General features: G+C 35.5%; 1 protein-coding gene across 2 annotated transcripts in view; it reads left to right on the top strand.

Annotated features, from left to right (window-relative positions):
- The window catches only part of PACRG (parkin coregulated), a 597,238-nt gene that overhangs the window by 88,668 nt on the left and 483,791 nt on the right, over nt 1-24,779 (top strand). For both annotated transcript variants that reach the window (XM_017537290.2, XM_037741731.1), the window contains exon 2: nt 8,126-8,260. In XM_017537290.2, coding sequence (XP_017392779.1) covers nt 8,126-8,260 — 135 coding nt within the window. The remainder of the gene's footprint in view (nt 1-8,125; nt 8,261-24,779) is intronic.

The raw sequence follows: 24,779 nt of genomic DNA, 5'->3' as shown, positions 1-24,779 counted from the left end.
TGTTGCCCAGGCTGGAGTTCAATGGCATAATCTCAGCTCACTGCAACCTCTGCCTCATGGGTTCAAATGATTCTCCTGCCTCAGCCTCCCAAGTAGCTGGGATTACAGGCACTTGCCACCAAGCCCAGCTAATTTTGTATTTGTAGTAGAGCCAGGATTTCATCATGTTGATCAGACTGATTTTGAACTCCTGACCTCAGGTGATCCACTCTCCTCCCAAAGTGCTGGGATTATAGTCATGAGCCACCATGCCTGGCCTAAAATGTATTTCTTAAATAAAAAGAGTTAAAAGTCAAAACTAATCCTTGATCCATGGGCTGCAGAATGGGTGTTTTGTAAGCACGGGTGAAAACAACATTCATCTCCATGTACATCTCCATCAGAACTCTTGGGTGACCAGAAGCATTGTCAATGAGGAGAAATATTTTGAAAGAAATCTTTTTTTCTGAGCAGTAGATCTCAACAGTGGGCTGAAAATATTCAATAAACCATGCCATATACAGATGTGTTGTCATCCAGGCTTTGTTCTTCATTTACAGAGTACAGGAAGCATAGATATTGCATCATGCTTAAGGGCTCTAGAGCTTTTCAAGTGCTCAGTGACCACTGGCTTCAACTTAGAGTCACCAGCTGCATTAGCCCCTAACAAGAGAGTCAGCCTGTCCTTTGAAACTTTGAAGCCAAGCATTGAATTATTCTCTGTAGTTTTTACAGCCCAGTATCCTCTTCCAAAAGAAGGCTGTTTATTCTACATTAAAAATCTGTTGTTTACTGTAGCCACTTTCATCATGTATCTTAAATAGATTTTCTGGATAATTTGCTACAGCTTTTCCATCAGCACTTGTTGCCTCACCTTGACTTTAATTTATGGAGATGGCTTATTTCCATAAATCTCACAAATCAACCTCTACTAGCTTCACACTTTTCTTCAGAAGCTTCCTCACCTCTCTCTGTCTTTATAAATTGAAGACTAAAGTTAGGGCCTTGTTCTGGATTAGGTTTTGGCTTAAGGGACTGTTGTGGCTGGTTTGATTTTCTATCCAGACCACTCAAACCTTTTCCATATTAGCAATAATCCTGTTTCACTTTCTCATCATTCATGTGTTCACTGGGGTAGCACGTTTTATTTCCTTCAAGAACTTTTCCTTTGTATTCACAACTTGGCTATTTGGCACAAGAGGTCTCCCAGCCTGTCTTGGTGTCCAACATGCCTTCTTTACCGAGCTTAATTATTTCTAGCTTTTGATTCAGAGTCAGAGAAGTGTGACTCTTCCTTTCATTTAAACACTTAGGAGCCATTGTAGGGTTATTAATTGGAGTCATTTAAATATTGTTCTGTCTCAGGACATAGGGAGGCCTGAGGAAGGGAGAGAGACAGGGGAATGGCTGCTTGGTGGAGCAGTCAAAACACAAACATTTATTGATTAGATTTGTTGCCTTATATGGGTGTGGTTTGTGGCACTCCCCTGAAATTACAATTGTAACATTGAAGATTACTGATCACAGATCACCATAACAGATATAATAATGATGAAAAATTGAAATAGTACAAGGATTATCAAAACATGACATAGAGACATGAAGTGAGCCCATGCTGTTGGGAAAATGGCACTGATACAGACTTACACAATGCAAAGTTGCCAAGAACCTTCAGTTTATTAAATAAACACAGTATCTGTGAAGCATAATAAACTAAAGTGCAATAAAATGAATGTCCATCCATATCCTTAACAATAAGTCTCTTATCTTTTCTATCATGATCATAATATATTGTTAAATTCTTAAATTGTTACATTGTTATAACTTATTATAATCATTTTACTTGGTATTATGAGCTCATTTTTTCTATTGTTGAGGCACCTACCTTCTACTACAATACAGGTTTCTTATTGCAATAATTTTGTAAGCATTTTTCTGGTCATTTGATGACCTTGGGTCCTGTGAAATTTCTGATGTATTGAACTAATTACAGTTGGCAAATGAGGCACACACTGAATTACAGAACTTCTTAGTCATATGGAACCGATTTACCATTTCTGAGAGTAACAGTTCAGTCCTGACAGCACTTAAGACAGGACAGGTCTTGCCCACCAGGTTTATAACAGTGTTTTCATGAATCAGAGTTTCAGATTGAAGCTAATGAAAACAAGAAATCAATACCTTTGCATCTTATTGTTTCAGTGCTTTAGTGGGTTGGCTAAATGGTCCAGTTAGAATAACACAATGCAAATTTTCTGCTTGATATAAAATCTTTTGTAAGCAGCTACCATTTATGCTAAAGAATAAAAATAGTGAAAGGGAAAATTTCAAACTATAGGATGAAGACTTTTCAAGAGCCTTAAATTCCTTCCTTATTATTACTAGTTTTATGACTATATGACAGACACTGTGATCTAAGTCCTAAAACCATTACACCACATTCCGTAAATGTAGGCATAGAAAGTATTCTGCCATCTGTAGTCATTTCAAACTGCATTCAATATCTTGGTTCCCAAGTGCACTGGATTTTATTAAAAGCATTCTGCTGTAACATCCATTCTTCCTAATTGGTTTACAGATTGCCCCTACCATTCAGGCAAACCTTAATTATATTTTCCCACAAATCTCATTTGATTTATGGTCTCTGGTTTGCTTTAAATTATTTATAATAAATTGAGGTAAAATTCTTAAAACATGAAATAAAATTTATAATATTTTCTCTTCTACAAATATAGAACTTACCTAAGGATTTTCAGAGGAGTTTTACTTGTTTTAATGGTTGTTTAGACAAGCAACAACCATCTGTGTAGTTCCAATAATAAGATCTTTATTACCATCCCAGAATTAATTATGTTTCACTTGATTTTTCTTACGTACAGATTTTTAGGATTATTTGGAATGAATTAAGTATAGAATATAAAAATGGTATGTCCTTCTATAAAGCTTAGGTGGATACACATATGTATCTGGAACAGAAAAAATATAATTTTGGCTGTAGTGACAAAGCATCTGCATAAAATTCAGTGTCACTCAGTGCCACTGACGCACTGAGAAAGTTAAATGAGAACATTCTAGCTGCTTTTACAAGTTCTGGCTTTTGAGATGCCAAGAGTTAATTTAGAATGGATCTATAGCAGATCCCAAAAGTATAAAGTGTTTAAAAATAAGTAAATAGCAGAAATATAAAGACAGAGGATAAGAGAGACTCAAGAAGAGAATTTGTCACTGTCAAGTGATTACATATTACCATGGATTATTTTGTAAAGTCCTCTTCTAAATAAAGGCTTTCCATGGAAGTACCGGCATGGAATCATTTCTGTAGAGGTATATGAAAATTTATTGAAAGGAAGAAGTATAAGGTATCTGTATCAATTTATAAAAAGCCTTCTGAGCTTTCTTAGAAATGTATCCATTCCTTCAAAAGTTTGAACATTACGAATTTTGAGTTGAGAATCAAAACAATTGGGGTATATTCAGTATAAGAGACAAAAAGAAAAGAGAAATTGATTTTAAAAGAAATTCAAAGACAAAAGGGGAAAAGATGGATGATCTCAACAAATTTTAGACCAACGGGATAAGTAGGTTTACTATCAACAGTAAAAATAACTATGTGACTTCTAGAAAAACTCAAAAAGGATGATTAGCAGATGATAAGCAAACAGAATATCTAAATAATGGTTGTAGTTAGGTTTTTAAGAAGAGGCATTGGGATGTTCATCTTCACTAGAATAGTAAAGAGGCCCCAACATCTGCAGTGCCAGTGGAGGCCTCACTAGGGTCTTGGACTTGTACCCCACTTCGTGACGAAAGAATTGTCTCCTTTCCATTGGAGTTAAGTCGGAGGACTGCCTAGGGAGTCAAGAATTTCACCACTTCCCAGGGTAATGAGGCCACATCATTCATGATGTCAGTGTGATGTCAGTGTGGACAGTCAGGGAGCAGTAATGAGTCACTCCTGCCCCTCCCAGCCAGGAGGGTATCCGCGGAGGCCTACTGGGTTCTGGACTCTCCATCCCCACCCAGTATAAATGAGGCATTCCCTCCTCTGGGGTCCGTAGAAGCCAAGTAGAGTGAAGAGACTTCTACCCCAACTTGGCAGTAATAAGGTAACACCCTTCTCCCAACCTGTGCCAGAGAAATGTCAGAATAAGCAAGCTAAAACAGAAGTTTCAAGATCCAGAGTCTTATAATATAATATATCAAACGTCCAGATTTCACAAGAAAATCAGTAATGACACCAAGAATCAGGAAGATCTCAGAGTGAATGTAAAAATATAATCAACAGGTGCCAACACTGAGACAATGGAAGTGTTAGAAATGTCTAGGAAAGAGTTTTAAAATAGTCACTGACAAAAATGATTTATGAATAATTGTGACACATTTGAGACAATGAGAGTGGAAAGTCTCATAAAAGAAATAGATGATATAAAGAAGAACTAAATAGAAATTTTATAACTAAAAATATAACTCAAATAAAAGTGTATATGGGCTAAACAGTAGAATACAGGAGGCAGAAGGAAGAATCCAAAAACTTGAAGATAAAGCAGTAGAAGTTTCCCAGTCTGAGCGACAGAGAAAATAGGCTAAAAAAAAAAGTTTCAGTGGTCTGTGGTACCATAACAAAAGATCTAACATTAATGTCATTGGAGTCTACCAGGAGAGGAGAAAGAAGCCAGGCCAAAAAAGTACTCAAAGAAATAATGCCTGAAAACTTCCTAAATTTGGCAAGAGACATGAACCTACAGATTCACAAAGTTGAGCAAACTTCAAACAGGGGAAAAAGCATAGAAATGCATGCAAAGGCACATTGTAATTAAACTTCTGAAAATTAAAGATAGAGAAAAATCTTGGCATACAAAAAAAAAAAAACATGGCACCTTTTCAATAAGGGAAAGCAATAAAGCAACATGAATGAAAGTGGATTTATCATCTGAAGCCATGAAGGCTAGAGGGAAATGGCACAATATTTTTCAAGTGCTAAAGGAAAGAATCATGAACTTAAATCCTACATCCAGTTAAAATGTAGTTTTGGAAATGCAGAAGAAATCAATAAAATTCACCAACTTCTAGTAAGACTTACAAAGAAAAAAGAGATGACACAAATTTCTAAATATCAGAAATGAATAATGGATATCATGACAGACCCTCCAGACATCAGAAGGATAATACAGAAAAACTACAAGCAATTCTTCACTTAAGTTTGACAACTTAAATAAAATGGGCCAATTACTCAGAAAATACATCTTACTGCAAGTCATCCAGTAGGAAGCTTATTTAAGTAGCTCTATAACTTTAAAGGCTATTACATTTGTAATAGAAAACTCCATATCAAAAAGTGACAGAAGAAAAATCACAGGAGCATATTGATTGATGCAGAAAAATATTGAAAAAATTTGAACATTTAATTATAATGAAACACTCTCAGAAAAATAGGAATAGAGGTGGGGAGGTACTCAATTTAATAAAGAGCATCTACAAAAAATTTTGCAACTTTGTTCATAATAACCAGAACCAGGAAACAATCCATATGACCTTCAAAGGTGGATGGTTATACAAACTGATATATCCATGCCACAGAATACTATTCAGCATTAAACAGCAATGAACTATTGATACAGGTTGAGTACCCCTTATCTGAAATGCTTGGGATTCAAAGTATTTCAGATTTTTTATTTTTTCAAATATTGGAATATTTGCATTACATATAGTTACCAACTCAGCATCTCTAATTTGAAAGTCTGAAATCCAAAATGCTCTCATAAGCATTTCCTGGGAACACTGTCAGTGCTCAAAATGTTTCAGGTTTTGGAGCTTTGCAGATTTGGGATTTTTGCATTAGGAAGACTCAATCTGAACACACAACAACTTGTATGATTCTACAGAGATTTATGTTGAGTGAAAAAAGCTGATTCCAAAGGATTACATGCTGTATGACTCTTGAAATAACAAAATTATAGGAATGAAGAGGGCATTGTTGTTTCTAGGAGACAAAGATTGAGGGGAAGAAGGAGTGTGGCTGTTACAAGGGCAAAAGGAGGGAGCTGTGTGGTGATAGAAATGTTCTGTGTCTTGTCTGTATCAGTGTCAATAACCTAGTTGTGATATAGTACCATAGTTTGTAAGATATTACCATTAGGGAAAGCAAATACAGGTTATGTGTGTTCTCTGTGTGTTATTCTTACAATTGCATATGGATCTATGATTATCTTACAAAAAGTTAAATAAGGAAAACAAAATAAAATAAATGAGTCTTTTGCTGACCAGTAGTCAGTATTCTACAGTAACAATACACACATACGTGCACATACATATATGTACAATACACTTGCACTATTGCACATAATTTACTATAAATATTTCTTCACACATTTATGCTCATTTAACTTGGTCAAGTTTTCTTTCTTTAGATTATATTATATCACTTTTTTGAGGGTGTTAAAATGAGGCCTGTTGGTAGATGTTATCATCCATTTTTTCTAAAAAATATAACTTTTGGGCAACATAAAAATTTGTCAATCACTTATCAATTCCCAAAAATGTGATTCAAGATTTACTTCTCCATGAATTTCAAAAGTCCAGGAATCATTACTGTATAATTTCCATGATAGTAATGTAGTTATAACTGCTCTTTTTATATAGCCTTCAGCTCAAAGAGCTGAACAAAATAGTTGTCATCTACATATGGTTATTTAATAATTGAATGAATTTGACTGAAAATGGTAGCTATTAATTCTAATACAAGAACAAATTCCTAATCTTCAATAAGTAAAAGGCAATCTTCCTTCCTACTGGTAATACCCAATGCTGCCTCAATTACTCATATAATCATATACTGGGAGTAATGTGCTATGTAGTGAGTAAATTCTAAATGCTAATAAATGTGTGTTACCTAACTCTTCAACTCCACTTTAGCATTTAATCATTGTAATAAGGTATTTCTTAATACTACACTTAATTTCAAATATAATCCTTTTATGTATGTATTAGATACAATGTATTTTTCATATCTCATATATATAGTACATTTATTTTATATATTGTGTACTATTTAGATATATGTTAATATATTTATTCATTAAAATTGAAGATTTTAACAAAAATATTACAAATTAGGAATGCTTTCTAAAGTAGCTTGAAATAAACAAAAAACCTTAAAATATTAAGTTATTTGCTATTTTGTCCATAGTATCAGCAAAATAATCATGAATTTATTAAGCTACTATATAAAATGACTAGGATTTATCTTTTTTAATAAGCGGGAAAAACAATCATGTTTAGACTATATGTAAGGAACAGAACAGCACACTCATTTTCTAAATAGTTTACTTACTACTTTCAATTTTATAATGTAATGAATTAGGTCCAATGTAAATAATGCAGATTTAAAAAATGTGTTCAATGTAAAGAACTCTATAGGAAGTATTTTTTCTGTAATGACAATTTGAGTTTTGGAGATGGAAGTGTCTCATTGTTTCTCATTTCTCATCTGCTCTAATGTTACTTTCTCATGAATTCATGTTACCAAATGTATGCTATACACACACACAGTAAGCCACATTTTCTTCTTTCTACATTCTCCAATTTATTATTACTTTTATATCATATTTTAGTAGTTTTTTTGTTAATATTCATATGAGAACATGTTCTGCTATTTTACATATATATAGAAAGATTGAAAAGAAATGTTTTAAATTACTTCAGTATTCCATAAAGTATATCAGAACAAATATTAAAATTTACAAGTATTTGAAATTGTAAAAGTTTTAACATTCTAAAGACACCACTATTAAAATGTTTTACTTAAACATAATGTCAGTCTTCTCTTCCTTGTAAAGCGATATTTTAAGTGACATTTTCTAGGAATGCTTTCTAAAGTAGCTTGAAATAAAGTAGACTTTAAATAGTGCTTATAAAATAATTTTCTTCCCCAGGTGTTTGTATTAACAGATTTCTGTTATCCCTTATTAGATAATGTGGTTTTATCTTCCAGCATATTTATACAAACTGAAATCTTTAAAAACAGAAAGTCTTTTTATTGTGGATTTTTTATTTTTTTATTTTTATTTTTTTTAGTATGTCTTAAAACCTGATCTCTATTGTTTTCCTTGTTTTTTATTTATTTTTTATTTTTATTTTTTCCATTAAGGTGAGAGGCCCTCCAGTTGCAGGGGCATTTAAAGAAAGACCAACCAAGCCGACGGCATTTCGAAAATTCTATGAGCGAGGTGACTTCCCAGTTGCCCTTGAGCATGATTCGAAAGGAAACAAAATCGCCTGGAAGGTAAGTCAGGGCACAGCTGTGCTGGCCAGCTGCACTTGCTAAAGTGACATCTCCCAGTGCCAAACACACTTGGCTGCTGAGTAAATAAACTGGAGTCCTTTCTCAGCAAATGGAAGATGGTGGATAAGCTCTTAGAGAAAGCCCCTCTGTGTCAGCCATCCACCTTGACTAACAATTAAATTATAGCCTGCAAAGAAGAAAATGACAGCGTTGCTTTGCCTTAGAGAATTGTGTGCTACCCAATTCATCTCTATTTTTATGAGAACCTGGCAGCCCGGCCTGTTTCAGGCAGTCCATCAAATGATGGAACTGGCGGCTGGATACGGAGAGCAACAGCCATTTATCTCCCCCGAATTTCACCTTCCTGCAGGACACTTCCAAATGGAAGCTTTAATTACCTAAATGGATAGGTCAAGATTGTCGGCTCCCTGGAAATGCAGAGCAGAATACAAAAGCAGGCCGATCCCAATCCTGGCTCTCCTCTCCGTCCCCGCCTGTGTCAGCCCGCCCGAGGCCTGTCACACGTGCCCTGTTAGAGGCTGACCTCCACCGCCGAGGCCATTACAGCACAGGCATTTTTCTGAGAAAAGGTTAATTGGCTTCAAAATAAACGTATTGCCTAATGATTCCATTCTAATGTGGCTGTGTTCCTTTATAAAAGGCTCCCTGATGCTATTTGTAAAAACTTGCCAATCTCTTAACCGGAGAAGGCTTTTACATTTAATTTGAAGAAAGAAATAAATAAATGCTGGTCTCTAACCGGCTTCTGCCATTTAATTATTGTTGTTATCAAAGACTGCTTTTGGTGATTTTCATCAGCTGAAAGGGCTTCTCTGCCTTCAGACAGCAAAGCCGTTGTGCACACTCATAAGTATCACATCAGGTTAAGGACAAGAAAAGGTTCTGGCCAAATATCAGTTAAATTAAGCAATTGACACATTTAACTAGGAAGTCCAGCAGTCATGGCCAAAAGCAAATTGGGAATTGTTTGTAATTACTAACAAATAAATGTATATTAAAAATAAAATTATAAATTGAAGAAATCAAAGTAAATAGCTTAAAAATGTGCATTAAAATTAAATGTTTCTCCCTGTATGGAAACACTGAAAGGGCTATTTGCATTATATCTAGTATGTCTTTTAAAATATTTGCATATTGTTATCAAACATTTCTGATTCTTGAACAGTCCTCTGGTATTCAGTTATTGAACTTAGAATTATTCCAAACTACTTTACAAGAGTAACTTGGTGGTATCTTATTAGGAAACCTTGTTATAAAATTTTTTTGGGGTGGGGAAGAGGTGAGTAACATTGTATATCTTTTTTATGATAATCTGTTAGAGTATGAATTTGTTATGTGAAAATGTAAGTATGATGAGAAAAAATTTATAACGAGTATATCTAACTTTTATACTTTAATCTTAATATAACTATGTATTTCCAAAGCTTTGTTGGGATTTTTGGATTCATTTATATTTGATTGGCTGCAAGGATTTTGTGTTTGCCTGTCTATGTACTGATTCCTACAAGATAACACAGTGGCATTTCTTTAAAACCTGATTCCTGTTGGGCAAAATAATATGTTATAAATTCTTTACAAAAAGTGAGTGGCTTTTGGTGTTTAAGTAATTATAACCTACACATAAATTGTATTAATGAAAATAATTTATATAGGTTTATTGTGATTCAAATAATTTTATGAGTGACCTTTAGAAGTGTAAAAAAACTAGAAAAAATTCCTTTTGAAAATAAATTATTAATAAAAATCTGAGATGAATCATTTTCTTTATCTTTGATAAACCAACAGTCAGCAGGGATATAAAATGCTTTTGTTTTTTATGGATATATTAATTCTCTTAAGCTACTATTGATTATAGAACTGATTCAGCAAGCTAAAAAGGCGAAACGATTTATTTGCTGTCACTGGTAGTACAATAGCATAAGTTTAGAAAAACATCTTTATTCTGGAAGCTGTGGACTTCTTTTAGAGAGTTCCTACTACATTTTAATTGCATTACTATAACATTGAAGATAAGACATTAAGATTATTGAACATAGGCTTGTGAACCATCTATCCATCATTTCACATTTATTTCTTGGTGCATTTGATGAGAGGACAGTGTGGTGCTAAATGGGAGTAGGGACTGGTTTTAGGATACCATTCCGATGGAAGGAGTCTTGAGTGTTGAAGGAAGGAGGGCCATCTGTCCCCCACAAAAACCAAAAAGCAAAAGGTCAAGACCCTGCACTCTTCCGTGTGTGTGGGCACAGCACAGGTTTCTGGTCACGCAAACCTCTCATCTCAGTGTCGTAGCTCATCCCTCACTGAGGGCTCCTAAGGAGCAGTGCTACCCTCAGAGGATACTGGCCTCCCTCAACTCTCCTCAGACACCCTAGGGATTCCAGGTGGATTCGTGAGCACCTGAAGTGATGCACATAACTAAGTGATAAGCAGGTCTGTTTCTTTTTTCTTTTTTTTTTAAATTGTACTTTAGGTTCTGGGGTACATGTGCAGATCATGCAGGATTGTTGCATACATGGCAAGGTGGTTTGCTGCTTCCATCCCCCGTCACCTATATCTGACTTTTCTCCCCATGTTCTCTCTCCCCACCCTCCCCACCCCCTGTGTCCCTCTTCTAGCCACCCCTCTACAGACCCCAGTGTGTGATGCTCTCCTCCCTGTGTCCATGTGTTCTCATTGCTCAACAACACCCGTCTATGAGTGAGAACATGCAGTGTTTGATTTTCTGTTCCTATGTCAGTTTGCTGAGAATGATGGCTTCCAGATTCATCCATGTCCCTACAAAGGATACGGGGTTGGTTTCTTTTATCCGTGTTTTGAGAGAGCCTGTGACTCTGAAGGACTTAGGAGGCCCTGCTCTGAACCTACACACAGGATGCCCCAGCCTCTCAGTCTGTGAAGGTGCTGGTCTAGGGATCACTCCCCAGGTCTCCAGATTCCTCTTCTGCTTGTTCTAGATTAGCTGACCCGATCTTTACCATATTAGGAGCCATCATATGTTCTTGAAATATCAAAGGCACTCTATGGTAACATCAGAAAATAGAAGTAAGAGTTAGAGACAGACAGATGTCTTTGCATGCTTAGGTTTCTCAGTCCACATCCTGCTCTCAGCACCAGTTTCGTGCATATGAAAGTGGTCATTTGTTTCAGATGCTAAAACAATGTGGCATGCTGCATGTTATCGTCTCTCCAGTTTAGTCTATTTCTTGTGGCATCTCTGAAGATTGCAGCAGTGTCTGATCCAACTTTCTGCAGTGGTGGAAATGTTCTATATCTGCACTGTCTGATATAGTACAACTGGACATATGTGGTGATTAAGCACTTGAAATATGCCTACCGAGACTGAGGAACTGAATTTTTAATTTACTTAATTTTAATTAAATAGCCACATGGTTACCATATTAGACGGTGCAGCTCCAGATTGAGATAGTGGCAGTCAAAAATAAATGCCTGAATCTGCTACTTAGATAGAATGCTATCACTATGTTAGAATTATTATTATTAAAGTGAAAAAATTGGACTCATCCCTGCATTTTTTTGTCATGGTTTTCTATGCATATCATAAATTCCTTGGTAAATATGAGAAAAGTTTTGCAAAATGTTTGTAGTGAAAATTTCTATGTACTTATCAATGGCAAGTTCATGAGCTATGGAAGGTGAACAGATCTCATTTCAAATATGAAATCTACCAGGCAAGCCCAGGAATAGTTTTTTTTTTTAATTTTTAAGTTTGCATTTTGTAAATATGGCTAAAGAATTCTTGATTATCAATGGCTGTAATCATAAAAAAATAAGGATTACGTAAACAAATAAATGTTAATCTCTTTCTTTTGCTACATTTTTCTTGACTCCTCTAACATTTGGGAAACACGGCTGTTGATTCTGTGACTGTCTTTCAATATCCACATCATAGGCAGCAAACGAGAGTCTGGATACATTACAAAGCAGATAATCAGATGAACGATGGGATTTTCAAAATTGTGTTTGAGTTTTCTCATCTTAAATTGCCGTCTTTTTATTTTCTGTCCTGCTTTAATATGAATCACACACTTCTGAGGATGGTGATCAGGGTGGGGACAGGGCTCTTTGTAAAGGTTTTCCGAAGGGGCATCTGGAGAGGGAAGAAATGCTAAATGAACTGGCAAAATATGTAGCACATTGCCTTCACCTCTGCTGTGTAAATAAAGATCGAACAGAAGCATACAAGTGTTTTGAAATGGTCACTTCAATAGAGACCTTGAGAGAAAGAGATGAACATAAATACCTGAGACACTGTCAATTTTTAAAAATAACTATATGGTATTATAAACCATTCATTTATTTTGAAGATGGAAACAGCTACAGCTACACAAAGATGTCTCTAAAATCTTTCCTTTTATAGGCATTTGATGTGGTAGACATTGATGCAGGCCATCTTTCTCCAGGATAATGTGCTATGTCACAGAGTATGATGCACTCTAAGACAGTCATGTTTTCCACTAAATTTCTAATAACTAGGCATAAGGATGTCCCAGGTATCAGAGATCTTTGAATACGAAATAAGATAACCCTATAACCCTCTAGGAAAATCAGGATATAATACCCACCCTTTCACAAATGCAACCAAATCACAAACCTCTCAAATTTGAAAGAGAGAAACTCAAAATGGACTGGACTTGAACTTTGTCCAAAATTGCCCCCTGCCCCCACCCACAGCACCTAATCATTCCACACCTGGCAATGTCACTGTGATCCTTGTCCAGAGTAGCAGAGATGCCAGAGGACTTTCTGCATTATTGTTTTTTCTTCTTTGATATATAAATGATATTCCATAGCCACCTGTATTGAAATGAAATTAATAAAGCCAGAACTGATACACATGAGCAGGTATATGTGAAAATGGACTTAGGCAGCCTCTGCTCATTGCCAAAAATGCATCTTCCTCACTGGCCTATTAGCGATACATAAAATTTCACCATGGACCCAAATTTCCCCTTAGGCTTCTGTAGTAATTTTCCCTGTTGATTAAAACTTAGATCTCCAGACTTTGTTTTGTATTAAAAAATGACTTCTTAATATTAGTCAGGTAACTTTAAACATTTAATACATTTTACAAGTAAATGTTGACATAAATGTGTCATTTATATATTCTTACCCCATTTTTGAATAAATTCAAATGGATTTAAATTATCTTTAAAAAACTGTAAAATACATGAAGTCAGCATAAATAAGAGATGAGAGAAATTAAAGCCATAGGGACCCAAAATGGAGCCAGTAACAATGTTAGAAAAAATAGGCATATCCTGAAATCCTATAAGGCAGAGATCTTTGTATTTCTGGTTTGTTCACTTACTTTCCTGGTACCTAGAACAATGCTGTTACAGGGCGGGCATCCAGAGATATTTGATTAATGAAAGTAAAGCATACAGGAGCTGATTATTTTTAAGTGTTATTTCTCTTGCTCCATAGGCCTCATTTTCCTTATCTGTAAGTGACAACAATATACCAGGTGGTTCCTATGGCCCTTTTAAATTATGAGCACTCAAATGAATTTTGTTTCGTAATTGTTAAAATAACTGTATTTTGAGATGTTTGTGGAATACTTCAAAGAACAAATATTGAGTAGAAATTTGCCAAAGGGATTAATTCTTCTGGTAGCAAAATGGAAATACTAGCAGCAGCACATTTAATTTGAGTCCACAGCACTTCAGCTTCCAGAATGATATGCAGCAGTCTTGAGGGGGTTGAACTTTTATCACAAGAATGCTCTTTAGATTATACACACTTGTTTTCCAATGACTGCTCATCCCTTAAAGTTTACTTTCAAAATGAAAAGTTCGCTTGCCTTTCTAAAGGACCGAAAATATATGTCCCACTTGAACACCCAAGTAAAGGAAATGCTGTGAATAAATTAATTACATGCATAAGTCAGTCTTTATAATTTCCACTGATGGTGTCTCAGACAACACCTTTAATTATGTGTTGACTGACAATTCCATTCAGTATTTCTTCTCTGGCATTTTCTTTTTTTTTTTTTTTTTTTTTTTTTTTTTCTTAGCAGCATTTGTATTCATGAACTATAAAAAGCTCTATCAATGTGACTGTTTTCATTGACGTAACTGATAATTTCCTAGTAGGAAAAACAGTTATTGCATATAATTATTATAAAAGTGTGCACACATTTTCTTACAATTAATATCAGCTCCCAATCAGGATAGCTCATTATCTGTAAATATTATTGAATTTTAAAGTAAATCACGCTGTGATGTGATACACGATCCATTGGCTGTCAGTATATTCACACTATTCTATAATTTTGAGTTATAATTTAGTCCCTCAGTACCTTCAGTTTCTTAATGTTTCAATTTCTTAAGGATTTAAAAAATTAATGCTATATCTATTGCCCCCAAGGTAAAACTGATATTGACTTTTGAAATCTTGCAGGCAAATTTATTTGAGCTGAATAATTTGTTTCACATCAAGGAGAATGAATGTTCTCTTAGAATTGTCCTGGGCTTCTGTTTCTTTTGATAACTGCCAAAGCTTGAGTTTGGATAACAAGACTTAGTAGAATTTGCAAGGCAAATTTTACAAAAGAAGTGATAATTTACCTGATTTTTGTACAAGAGATCTGCCACGTTTCCACATTATTTCCTTTGTGATTAATTAATAGAGCTTATTCCAGAAGTCTTGAAAAAAATAATCCTCTGGCAATGAGTGTACTATTCTGGTTTTTTTTGAGGAGGGGACTGCATACACAATTAATGCCATTCTTTTGTTTGACATAAATTGCTATATCTTAAAAGTGTATAGCATGAAAATATAGCCATGTTTCAGAAATAACTTTTATTTAAATTGGTTAGATGACCTCCGAAAACCAGATGAAAGATTTTCTGCTGAATGGGCTGGTGCTCCCTGCTGCCTATATAATTTATGTGAGAAATTAGTGCAAATGGTTCACTTTTATGGAGCAGAGCTGCTTGTAGCAAGCCTGCAGAAACAATTTTCCCCCAAGCCTCCATCTGTTCTTCAAACTAGGGCATATGCCATCTCATCGAGCTTGAAAGTCAACTGATTTATAACTCCTAGAAAGTGCATAGATTGAAAAGAAAGGTCGGCTGCTGCTCTGTGACAGTGATTTGTTTGGCATTGGCTAAAGACAATTCACATTACCAGGGACCCAAGGGGAAACAAGAAATGTTGTAAGTTTCAGATCTCAGTAGACTGACAAGTAGAAGAAAAACAAATCACTCCCGCTTTTTAAGTCAGACGACCACCACGGTTGAAAAGTAGAAGAGGTCCTGGTAGTGTTAAGGGTGCCACAGCCAAGCTGCCACCCGTATTGTCACTTAGCATACCATGAAAAAATGTGTCACTGCCACCCTCTCAGTGGTAAATGTTGCCATTGTAGAAGTATCAGTACTCTAATTTTTAAACAAAATATGTGTGTCGCTGCTTGTCAAAATGTTCTCTTTGGAGACACAAATTGATCTTTGATGAATTTCCTATACCTGCCCAAGGTGAATCTCCAGTTCTGTTCGAATTAGTAATTTAATGAATGGTTCCCTCCAGTGTGATCACTCATCACGTCTCTTCTCTTTGCTGAAGCACTATTGAGATCAAAAGTTCTTTGACAGATGACAAATGGAATCAGATTGGCAGTATGCTTGTAAACAAACAAACAAAAAAACATTCTTTGTTTGATGTTTTTGAGTAGTCAAAGTGTCATCCTTAAACAACAGCTTTTAGTATATTGATGTTTTTGTTCAGTCTTTTTTCTACATGTTTGTTTTTTATTTTGTTGAAACTGTGTTTCACATAATTTTTAAGGAACTCAAAAGGACATTCATGGTCCTAATTAAAAGAGGAGATTGATAGTGGACATACTTCCATAGGAATTCTAATAGTTTTCTCCAGTTTAATGACAATGAAAAAGAAAACCACCTTTTAATGTGCAGTTTTAAGTTTCCAGTGATCATTACTAAGACCTTTGGAAAGGAGATACCCAAACACATTTCTATGCAAAGCTCCATGTTAGCAGGGATGCGCACACATGGCTTTTCCTATGATAATATTCGTGGCATGGTGCCCAACCACGTAAGCAGGCTTGCCATTGTGAGCATATCTTTAGCATGTTTTTGAAGAGAATAGTAACTACTATTTTCACAAAGTTCATTATGTATGAAGCACATTTCTTGCTATTGGGAAAAGTATACAAATGGACATAGTTGACAGAATCATTGTAAAGCCAACCTCTGCCCGTACTCTAAGACACTTTCTTGACAATAAACAATCCTACAGAATTTTCAATATTTGGTTACAGTCTGAAGAAAGGAAAACCCATCAACCTTAGCTATAAATTCCCAAGTTTTGAGTTCTTATTTAGATTGAGTTCTCTATGTTCACACATATTTTTAAGCATTTAAAAAAAAAACAGGTATATGGTTTGAATATTTCTGAGTTCTTGAATATCTTGAAAATATAAAATTTCAACTTTCATATACAAGAAACACAATTTAATGTTTCATTTGAAGAAATGAAATTAATGAAACACATTAAGAATGAATTAATGAATTCAAAAGAATAAAATTAATATTCTTAAATTCTGATTGTTTCCTTTCATAACTCTTTAGAAGATAACATCTTTGTATTCTATTAATAACATATGATTGCTGAAAAATTCCGACTAGCCTGATTTTATTCCTTTAATGTCAATCTATTCTTGTTTCTTTGTCTTGTTTGACAGGCTTGGTAATTGCACCATTTTTGTGTAATTAAGAGTTGCTTCCGTGTATTTTTCCTTTTCCTTTTGTGTTTCTTCCTTTACCACAGTAAGCTTATTGTCCACTTACATGAAACTTTTTCTCAACTGAGGAAAGTTTTCTTTTCTAATATTACTTATTGTAACTGTGTCATAATTTTTCTATTTTTCTTTCTTAGAACAAATAGTCTACATAGATTATGCATTTATATTCTATCATTTCTATCATTATTTCCCTTAATATTTTTATCTCTTTATCTGTTTTAACTCCTGGCAGAAGTTTCTTGTGTTTCCTATTTTGTTGGTATTGATCTATCCGTTACTGTCCCAAGTTCAAGTTTTAGCTGTGCGGAGGTAGACTGCCCTACACCTGGCCAATACCCACTGTCTAGCCTGAGAGTTTCATCTGGCCCTGTTCTGTTGGCCTAAAAGGGGCCTTTGTAACTTCTGACACTGAGTTACATACAGTACACAGACACCTATAATCCCTAAAATGCACAGGTACCCAGCTCTGTCTTACTCTGCCTTTACCTATAGCATTTTGCTTGTGGGACACACACCTTTCTAGGACAGAATGCAATGTGGTACCGGAAACCTCTGTCCCTACTTCCTGTTCTGTTGTTTCCTAATTGGCTATGAATGGATGTAGGAAGGGTGAATGGAAGTGGATAGTGCTTTGTCTTGAAAGACAGCTACTTCAAGGTAGCAAGCCAGCGGCCTAGTCATCCTTCACACACACACCCCTCCCCGCACCCTGACCATCACCTTTTAATCCAGACCTTTTGTTTCTGACAGGGCCAGAAAAGGGGGATCCGAAAGTGTGGGAGAGATGAAAAAGCTGCCTACCTATCTTTGGATCGGTGCCTCTGTTGCAAAACATAAGTTGGCTATGAACTGTGGTTTTCCAACCCAATTCTATTGATCTCATTTTCTGTAGAAATTCCTTTTCATTTCTGCCTGCACATTTGTTATTATACTGATTTTCCATTGCATGTTGAGTTTTCCTCTTTTTCTATATCTTCAGAGATAATTTTGTGGTACGCTGGGAGACACTGTATCAGAAATTCGTATTTAAAAACATTGGGTCCAATTGGTGTTTGTGCATTAATAGGCTATATTCCTTTGCAGAGGAGTAATGTGATCTCATTAACACTTAGGCTATGGTGACTTGCCTATTCATAAAGGAACTGAGTACTTATAATGGGTAAGACGTGGTGCTGGGCTCTGTAACATGCATAATATGAGTTCTGGTCTTAAGAAGGTCTGGACTGGAATAGATCACTATTCAAGGAAGAAACTGAAAGTCCTTTCAAAGAGTATGTATCAAGTCTTAAAACAGATTGCTTCTATTTGCATATATCATAATTCTTAATCCTTTATGCAGTATGCATTAAACATTTGCTACTTTAATGATCTGGTTCAAATAATTTTTTAGACAAACTTTTCAAATTTAGAGGCTCTATAAAATATTTGCCGGTTCATAAATGGTTATCCATTTCAGTGAGTGCAGTTTGCTGACACTTTCATTTTTCTCATATTTCAGTTTTTTTAATTGCCGTGTTAAGAAATAATAAATTTTACCTTTAAAATGACCTTTAGGTAATCAAGCCGCATACCTATATAGCTTACATATTGTGGCAATCCCAAGTATCAATAAGATATTACTGATTTCAATGTTCTACTCTGTACTTCGAAATAAACACTTTGAAAACAATTTTTTTAAATCTATTTGTGAATTTTAAAGATCTATTGTGCTTGGGATTCAGCCTAATTTAAGTCTGAAGACGTCTGGAGTTACGGCTGAATATAAGCTGGGCTTTCTCATTCCAGCGTCCACGTCTCTGCATCTCTTTCTCTTATCTTCTATCTTTCTATTCACTGTGTTTCATTCACTTTTTAATCACTGTGTTGTCGGTGATTTTCTCAACTCTGTCTTCCAACTTATTAATTTACTAGTTTAATCTACTATATAATTTGTTGAAATTTTTTCAATTTTCAGTGAATATCAATCCTGGAATTTATATTTGTTTCTTAAAAAGATCTGCCCATTCTTGTTTTCATTTCTTTCCCTCGCTTTATGATTTCTCTTATTATCTTTATCAGATTGTATATTTTTTTTTGTACACTCATTTAGGTTCTTTTTCACACTCATCTATTATCTTGAGTTCCTGTGGTGTGAATTGGAATCTGCCTTCCGTGGGAGTCCCTCATGTCCTGGTTTCTGAAGGCACCCCTGTGATATCCTGTCAGGTTCCCCTCTACAGGACACACATTCTCAACCACTTTTTATGTGAATCAGGCTTCAAGTTTCCTCACTGGGCCACTCTAGATTTGGGTTTCCCTTGAATTTCTGTGGTCTTGTATTTGCCTATCTTACTTTTGAGAATGGCTGTGTTTTTTTTTTTTTAGCTTTTCATCCAGTATTTATAACTTTTTTGGCCATATTGACCAGAGGTCTTTCTATTAATTTATAAAATTGTTTTCTCAATTAACTTAATATCTTCTCTTAGATGCAGAGAAAAGTACCATCTTGAGATGTAATCTTTCCTCAATGTTAGGCCAATTCTAATACTTTTTCAAGTAAAAAAAAAAATCAGTGGAATAAAATATGTTTTGTATTTCTCGTGAAAGTCCCTTTATGTAAACAAATATAATTGGCTAATATGTATTGCATGCTTGTGTATGTTTGTGTGTAGTCAAAAACACATAAAACTCTGTTGAACATAGCAACATTTGGGTTTGTAAAAATCACAAGGAAAAACATAAAAACAAAAATATGTATGTGCGTATTTACATATACATGCAAACGTGTAGACATTTTGTTTCTATTTCAGTACTGGAGTAAAGATTTTACTTTTCATATTGCAAAATTAAGGTGGATGGGCTTATCCTAAGGATACCTTTATCTTCTCAATATTTACATCTATTAATATGAATCTCTTGAGAGCATTAAACCTTCCATTGGAAAACATCTTTCAAATGCTTTCCATTTGCATTAAGTTATATAACATTTTACTAAACATCATTAAATACTTTTTAAAGTCAACAATGTATAACATTGGATTGGAGATCATTTAATGTTTAGAAATCATCTTCACAGAAAGAATGTCTGTAGATTTATTATTAATTTTTATTCTTGAAGAGTTGATTGGGTAATGATTAAATAATTTATATATGTACAAAATATTATTCATTTACATTCATTTTTATTTATATATTTTAAATGCATTATGAGAAGTGCTAGTGTATTAGATTGGTAAAATTAAAACCACAAGTCAAGAAATACAAAAGTTAAGGGTTTTATAATTCTGTTTGGGAATCTCTAGCTTTTTCTGTTGGTGTGGGTTATAATTTCAACATTGCATTATTATAACGTATTACATTTAATAAACAAACAATTGGGACTAGCTTCAAATCTCAAGCAGCAATTTAGCAGATGGTTCATTTCATGAGAAAGAAATATGGACTGCGGTGACTATGACTGTGCTATTAGTGAAATGGAAGAAAGTGTAAGTGAAATGTATTGGTTAGTAGCAAAATTACCAGTAATATTTTGTCTGGACAATAATATTAGAATGTAGATCAATTTGTACAAATAATGAACTCCACAACCAAATGAATAATCCTCTATGGAATATACTAGTGTTGCAGAAAACATTTTTGGTAAGATATTTTGCATGTATTACTGTAAAGCATCATGATTTGGCTTCTAAAACAATCACTTTATTTTTTCTCATCATTTGCCGCCTTGTACTTTATACATCAGACATCTCTGTGCATGTAGATGACCAAACATGCTGTCTCCCTTCTCATCTCTCAACCTACACCATGCTGGCCTCTCTTGAATGCCTCCATTGCCTCCACATCCACCTCCTCTGCCCAGCCTCTAACTGCCCATCTGCTTACACCTGGCTCAGCTCTTACAGCCTCCTGGAAGTCTTTCCTGACTTTCCCAGGCTGGATTGAAGGCCCCTCTCTGGGAAACCAACATACACTATTACTGCTCTCATCGCTGAGTAAGATGGTGTTTTCATGTCTCCCCTCAAGATGGTGGACTGCAGAAGGCTGGAGCAGGATTATTTAACTTTGACCTACCTTAGTCCCTGATACAACATTAGTAAATACTTTAAGGCTGATGTTTCAAATGATTCATTAAAATACAGTTTTATACTTTTCATATATTTTTATTTCTTGAATACAGTAGAAATTTGAATTTTCATCTACTTGAGAACCAAGAATGAGGGTAGTTATCTGTGACTTTTAGATTTTCTTTACAGGCCCCATAGATCTTTTGATAGCTCTATTTATTTTTGTTTTCTTATAGAATGTAGTTTGCAGTACTTTTAAAACCCGTATCGTATCAACTCACTGAGTATTGCTTATTGCTGAAGAAAAGTATTTGTTTCTTTAAACTCCAGTGATATGATCATATTTAAATTGCATTCTTATCTGTGTATTGTCTTTAAATATGTGCTGTCCAATTGGTGCTCATGTGACTTGTAAGAAGCATCATTCATTTGCTAGACCTTACCTGAGTACCTACTAGGTGCTGGACCCTGCTCTACTCTGGAAATATAGCAGTGAATGAAACAGTAAATCCTCTGTGCTCATGGGGCTTCCACTATAGTAGGGAAAACTAAACAACCAAACAAATAAATGTAGACACGGATAAATGGTAATAGAATGAAGAAACACAAAGCCGGGTGAAAGAGAGAGCTGTGAGAGGATGTAGTGCCCTTTCATGGGGTGGTCGGAGGAAATTTTTTAAATAAAGTGACAGTAATGTGTAGGCCATTTGGCAATATGTCTAAATTATTTTTTAAAATCAGAGCCCTAACTTAATACATTTCCCTATTTAAAATGCAGTAATATCAAAAAGAATGAAGTGTTAAAGAGAATGCAATGAAAATAATCAAATAAATGGTGCAGTTTCAGGACCTAGTACTGAAAATCAGTGTAAGAGGTATAACCCAACACTAATGAATTAACAAATTATATTTTAATTAGATTTTTATTCCACTAAAACTCTAATTAAGGATCATGAATGACTGTGTTTTGTACATTTCAACATAAATATTTTATGAGTTTATGCAAATATAGATTTCCTTTGTGAAAAGTACTTTTCATATTTCTAAAATAAGAAAAACCTAAATAGCCAAGCAAAACCATTTTTTATGTCCCCTTTCTCTCTTCTTTTGAAAGTAAAATCATTACTAGTGAGCAGATTCAGAAAAACAAACAAGAAATGATGAGACACATGTGAGCAGACAGCTCTGGATACAGAAATGTCATATCCAGATTGTCTTTAGAGAGTGGACATGAAAGCAAGCCCCAAATGCAGGCAAGGCCTGGCCTGCCGGGAAGGCACATTCAGATGGATTCACAGCTCAGGAACTTTTTTGGGATACAAATATATAAAAGTTTCTGCTATGGCAGTTGTGTAATATGATGTCTCTGAGAAACTAATGAAATTAAATGAAAAGAGATGAAGCTGAGTATTAAAGATGTTCTATTCATTTGTTTCTTCTGAGAGTTCTTTCATCCATCACACATACCAGAAGGTGGCAGTTTATTAAGTGCAGCTAAAATCGTTGGTGATAAAGGCCTTTGTGCAGTGTGTACAATTAGTCATAAGTACAGTCATGAGCTGCATAATGTGGTTTTGGTCAACGATGAACTACGTATCTGGTGGTGGGACCATAGAATTATAATGGATCTGAAAAATTCCTATGGCCTGGCAATGACATAGCCATTGTAATGTCAGCACCATACGTTGCCTTTTCTCCGCTTAGATACAAAAATATTTACTGTTGTGGTACAATTGCCTGCAGCATTCAGTGCAATCACATGCTGTACAGGTCCGTAGCCTAACAGCAATAGGCCACGCCGTAGAGCCTAGGTGTGTAGTAGGCTGTCCCATCAAGGTCTGTGTAAATACACTCTATGATGTTTTCACAAAAGCAAAATCACCCAACGACACACTTCTCAGACTGTATCACTGTCATTCAGTGATATATCGCTATAGAAAGCAGTAAAAAGTAACTTAAAATAGTGCAGAATTGTATTTTGGAAATGATAAATCTAAACCCTGCCTCACGATCAGCCACAAAACTAGTAGATAAAATTAGACATCAAAATTATTATATCAGAAATCTAAATTCTGTCTAGTGTGCATATTTTTGAAATTTATTTTGCTTTATAAAATTATTGTAACATCATAAACAAATGCATTTGTTTAATTTCTTTCTTTTTTAAAAATTAGAGATGGGGGTCTCACTATGTTATGAAGGTTGGATTCAAACTCCTGGGCTCGAGTGATCCTCCCACTTTAGCCTCCCGAGTAGCTGGGACTACCGGAGCATCTGCATCTTCATGAAAATCCGATAAGAGTTTTACAGCAGATCAAGTGAAAACATACTAAATATTGTACTGAAAGGGTAATGGAATATTTAAAGGATATTTAAACAGATTGCCTTAGCATACCTTTGAAAGAACACGTGATCAAGTGCAGATTTTGATAGAAAGCTACCATTGTCACTATAAGGGAGAAAACTTGCTTTTTCTCATTCATGGCTAAGATTCCTGTAACAAAAGACAGATTAGCAAGAACCAAAAGCATATAAATTTATCTAATGTAAGTTTTATAAGACACAGGAAGCTTCCTAAGGAAATGAGACCCAAGGAAATATTTATTCTTGAGTGTTCTTTCTAGCAGGCTTGATGAAAAGGGGGCAGTTGTAGAGAAACAGCAGAGGGCAAAGGAAGCTTGGCAAGACCTCTGTGTTCACATTCTTCTCTGTGACCCTTTGTCTTCCGAGATAAGGATGTTCTTTTTCTCCGGATATGGGAAGGGCACCCCTCACATATGAGGGTCTTATGACTGGCTTCAGGAAAGAAAGGTGGGAGAAGGTGGAAGAAGGTGAGAGAGAACTTCCTGCTTCTGCCATTTAAAAAGATGTGGCCTATTTGGGGATAGCTGTCCTGACCCTGTCATCACTGAATCCCTACTTTGGACTTTACTTGCACTGCCTTTTCATTCGTACTTATTCAAATGGGACCTTAACACAAACTCAATGTGGTATAGAAAGCTAACAGCAGAAGGGCTAGTGTCTCTGCGGCTGCGGTAAACAGGACGAAGGACGAGGTCCACTCTCAGAATGCTATCATGGTTCAGAGCTGAGGGATTTAATCTTGGTTGGGCATTTTTTTTCTCTTCCCCCACCCTCTTGCCCCGTTCCTCACTGTATAGCAACACTGATACATTTACCTGTTTGGCTGGGCTACTTTTGATGGACTTAAGCATAAAGTGAAGAGAGGTGACCAAGCTCTAGTGCACCCACTTGAGCGGTTAGGGGATCCAGGATTGAGATCTTGCACTTCTTGGGGCCCTGGGCTGGGGAGAATGGTTGAATTCGGTCAGGTGGCCAGACTGGAATCAGGTGGAGTCACTGGCAGGTTGGAAGCCCTTAATTTTGTCATGGCTCTCACTTCCTGTGACCCTGGCCTCCTCCTACCCATTCACCCACATGGCTCCAAGAAAACCAAAAGCCCAGATCACCCCCTGGCCTTCATCAGCCATGAGTTTCTCCAACTCTTGGCCAGCCTACCCCCTTCAGGGCTGTGCTCTGATATATAAAGCAGCCATCCTTGGCCACCCTCTATAATGGCACCCATTCTCATCCCCCTCTCTCCAGGGACACAGTGATGTTTCTCTGGAGCTCAATATGATGCCTGTTCCAGACAAAAAGCTGGGATAAG

The sequence above is a fragment of the Cebus imitator genome, unplaced genomic scaffold (genome assembly GCF_001604975.1).
Source record: "Cebus imitator isolate Cc_AM_T3 unplaced genomic scaffold, Cebus_imitator-1.0 Scaffold6, whole genome shotgun sequence".
Lineage (NCBI taxonomy): Eukaryota > Metazoa > Chordata > Mammalia > Primates > Cebidae > Cebus > Cebus imitator.
This window is presented reverse-complemented; position numbering and strand designations above follow the sequence as displayed.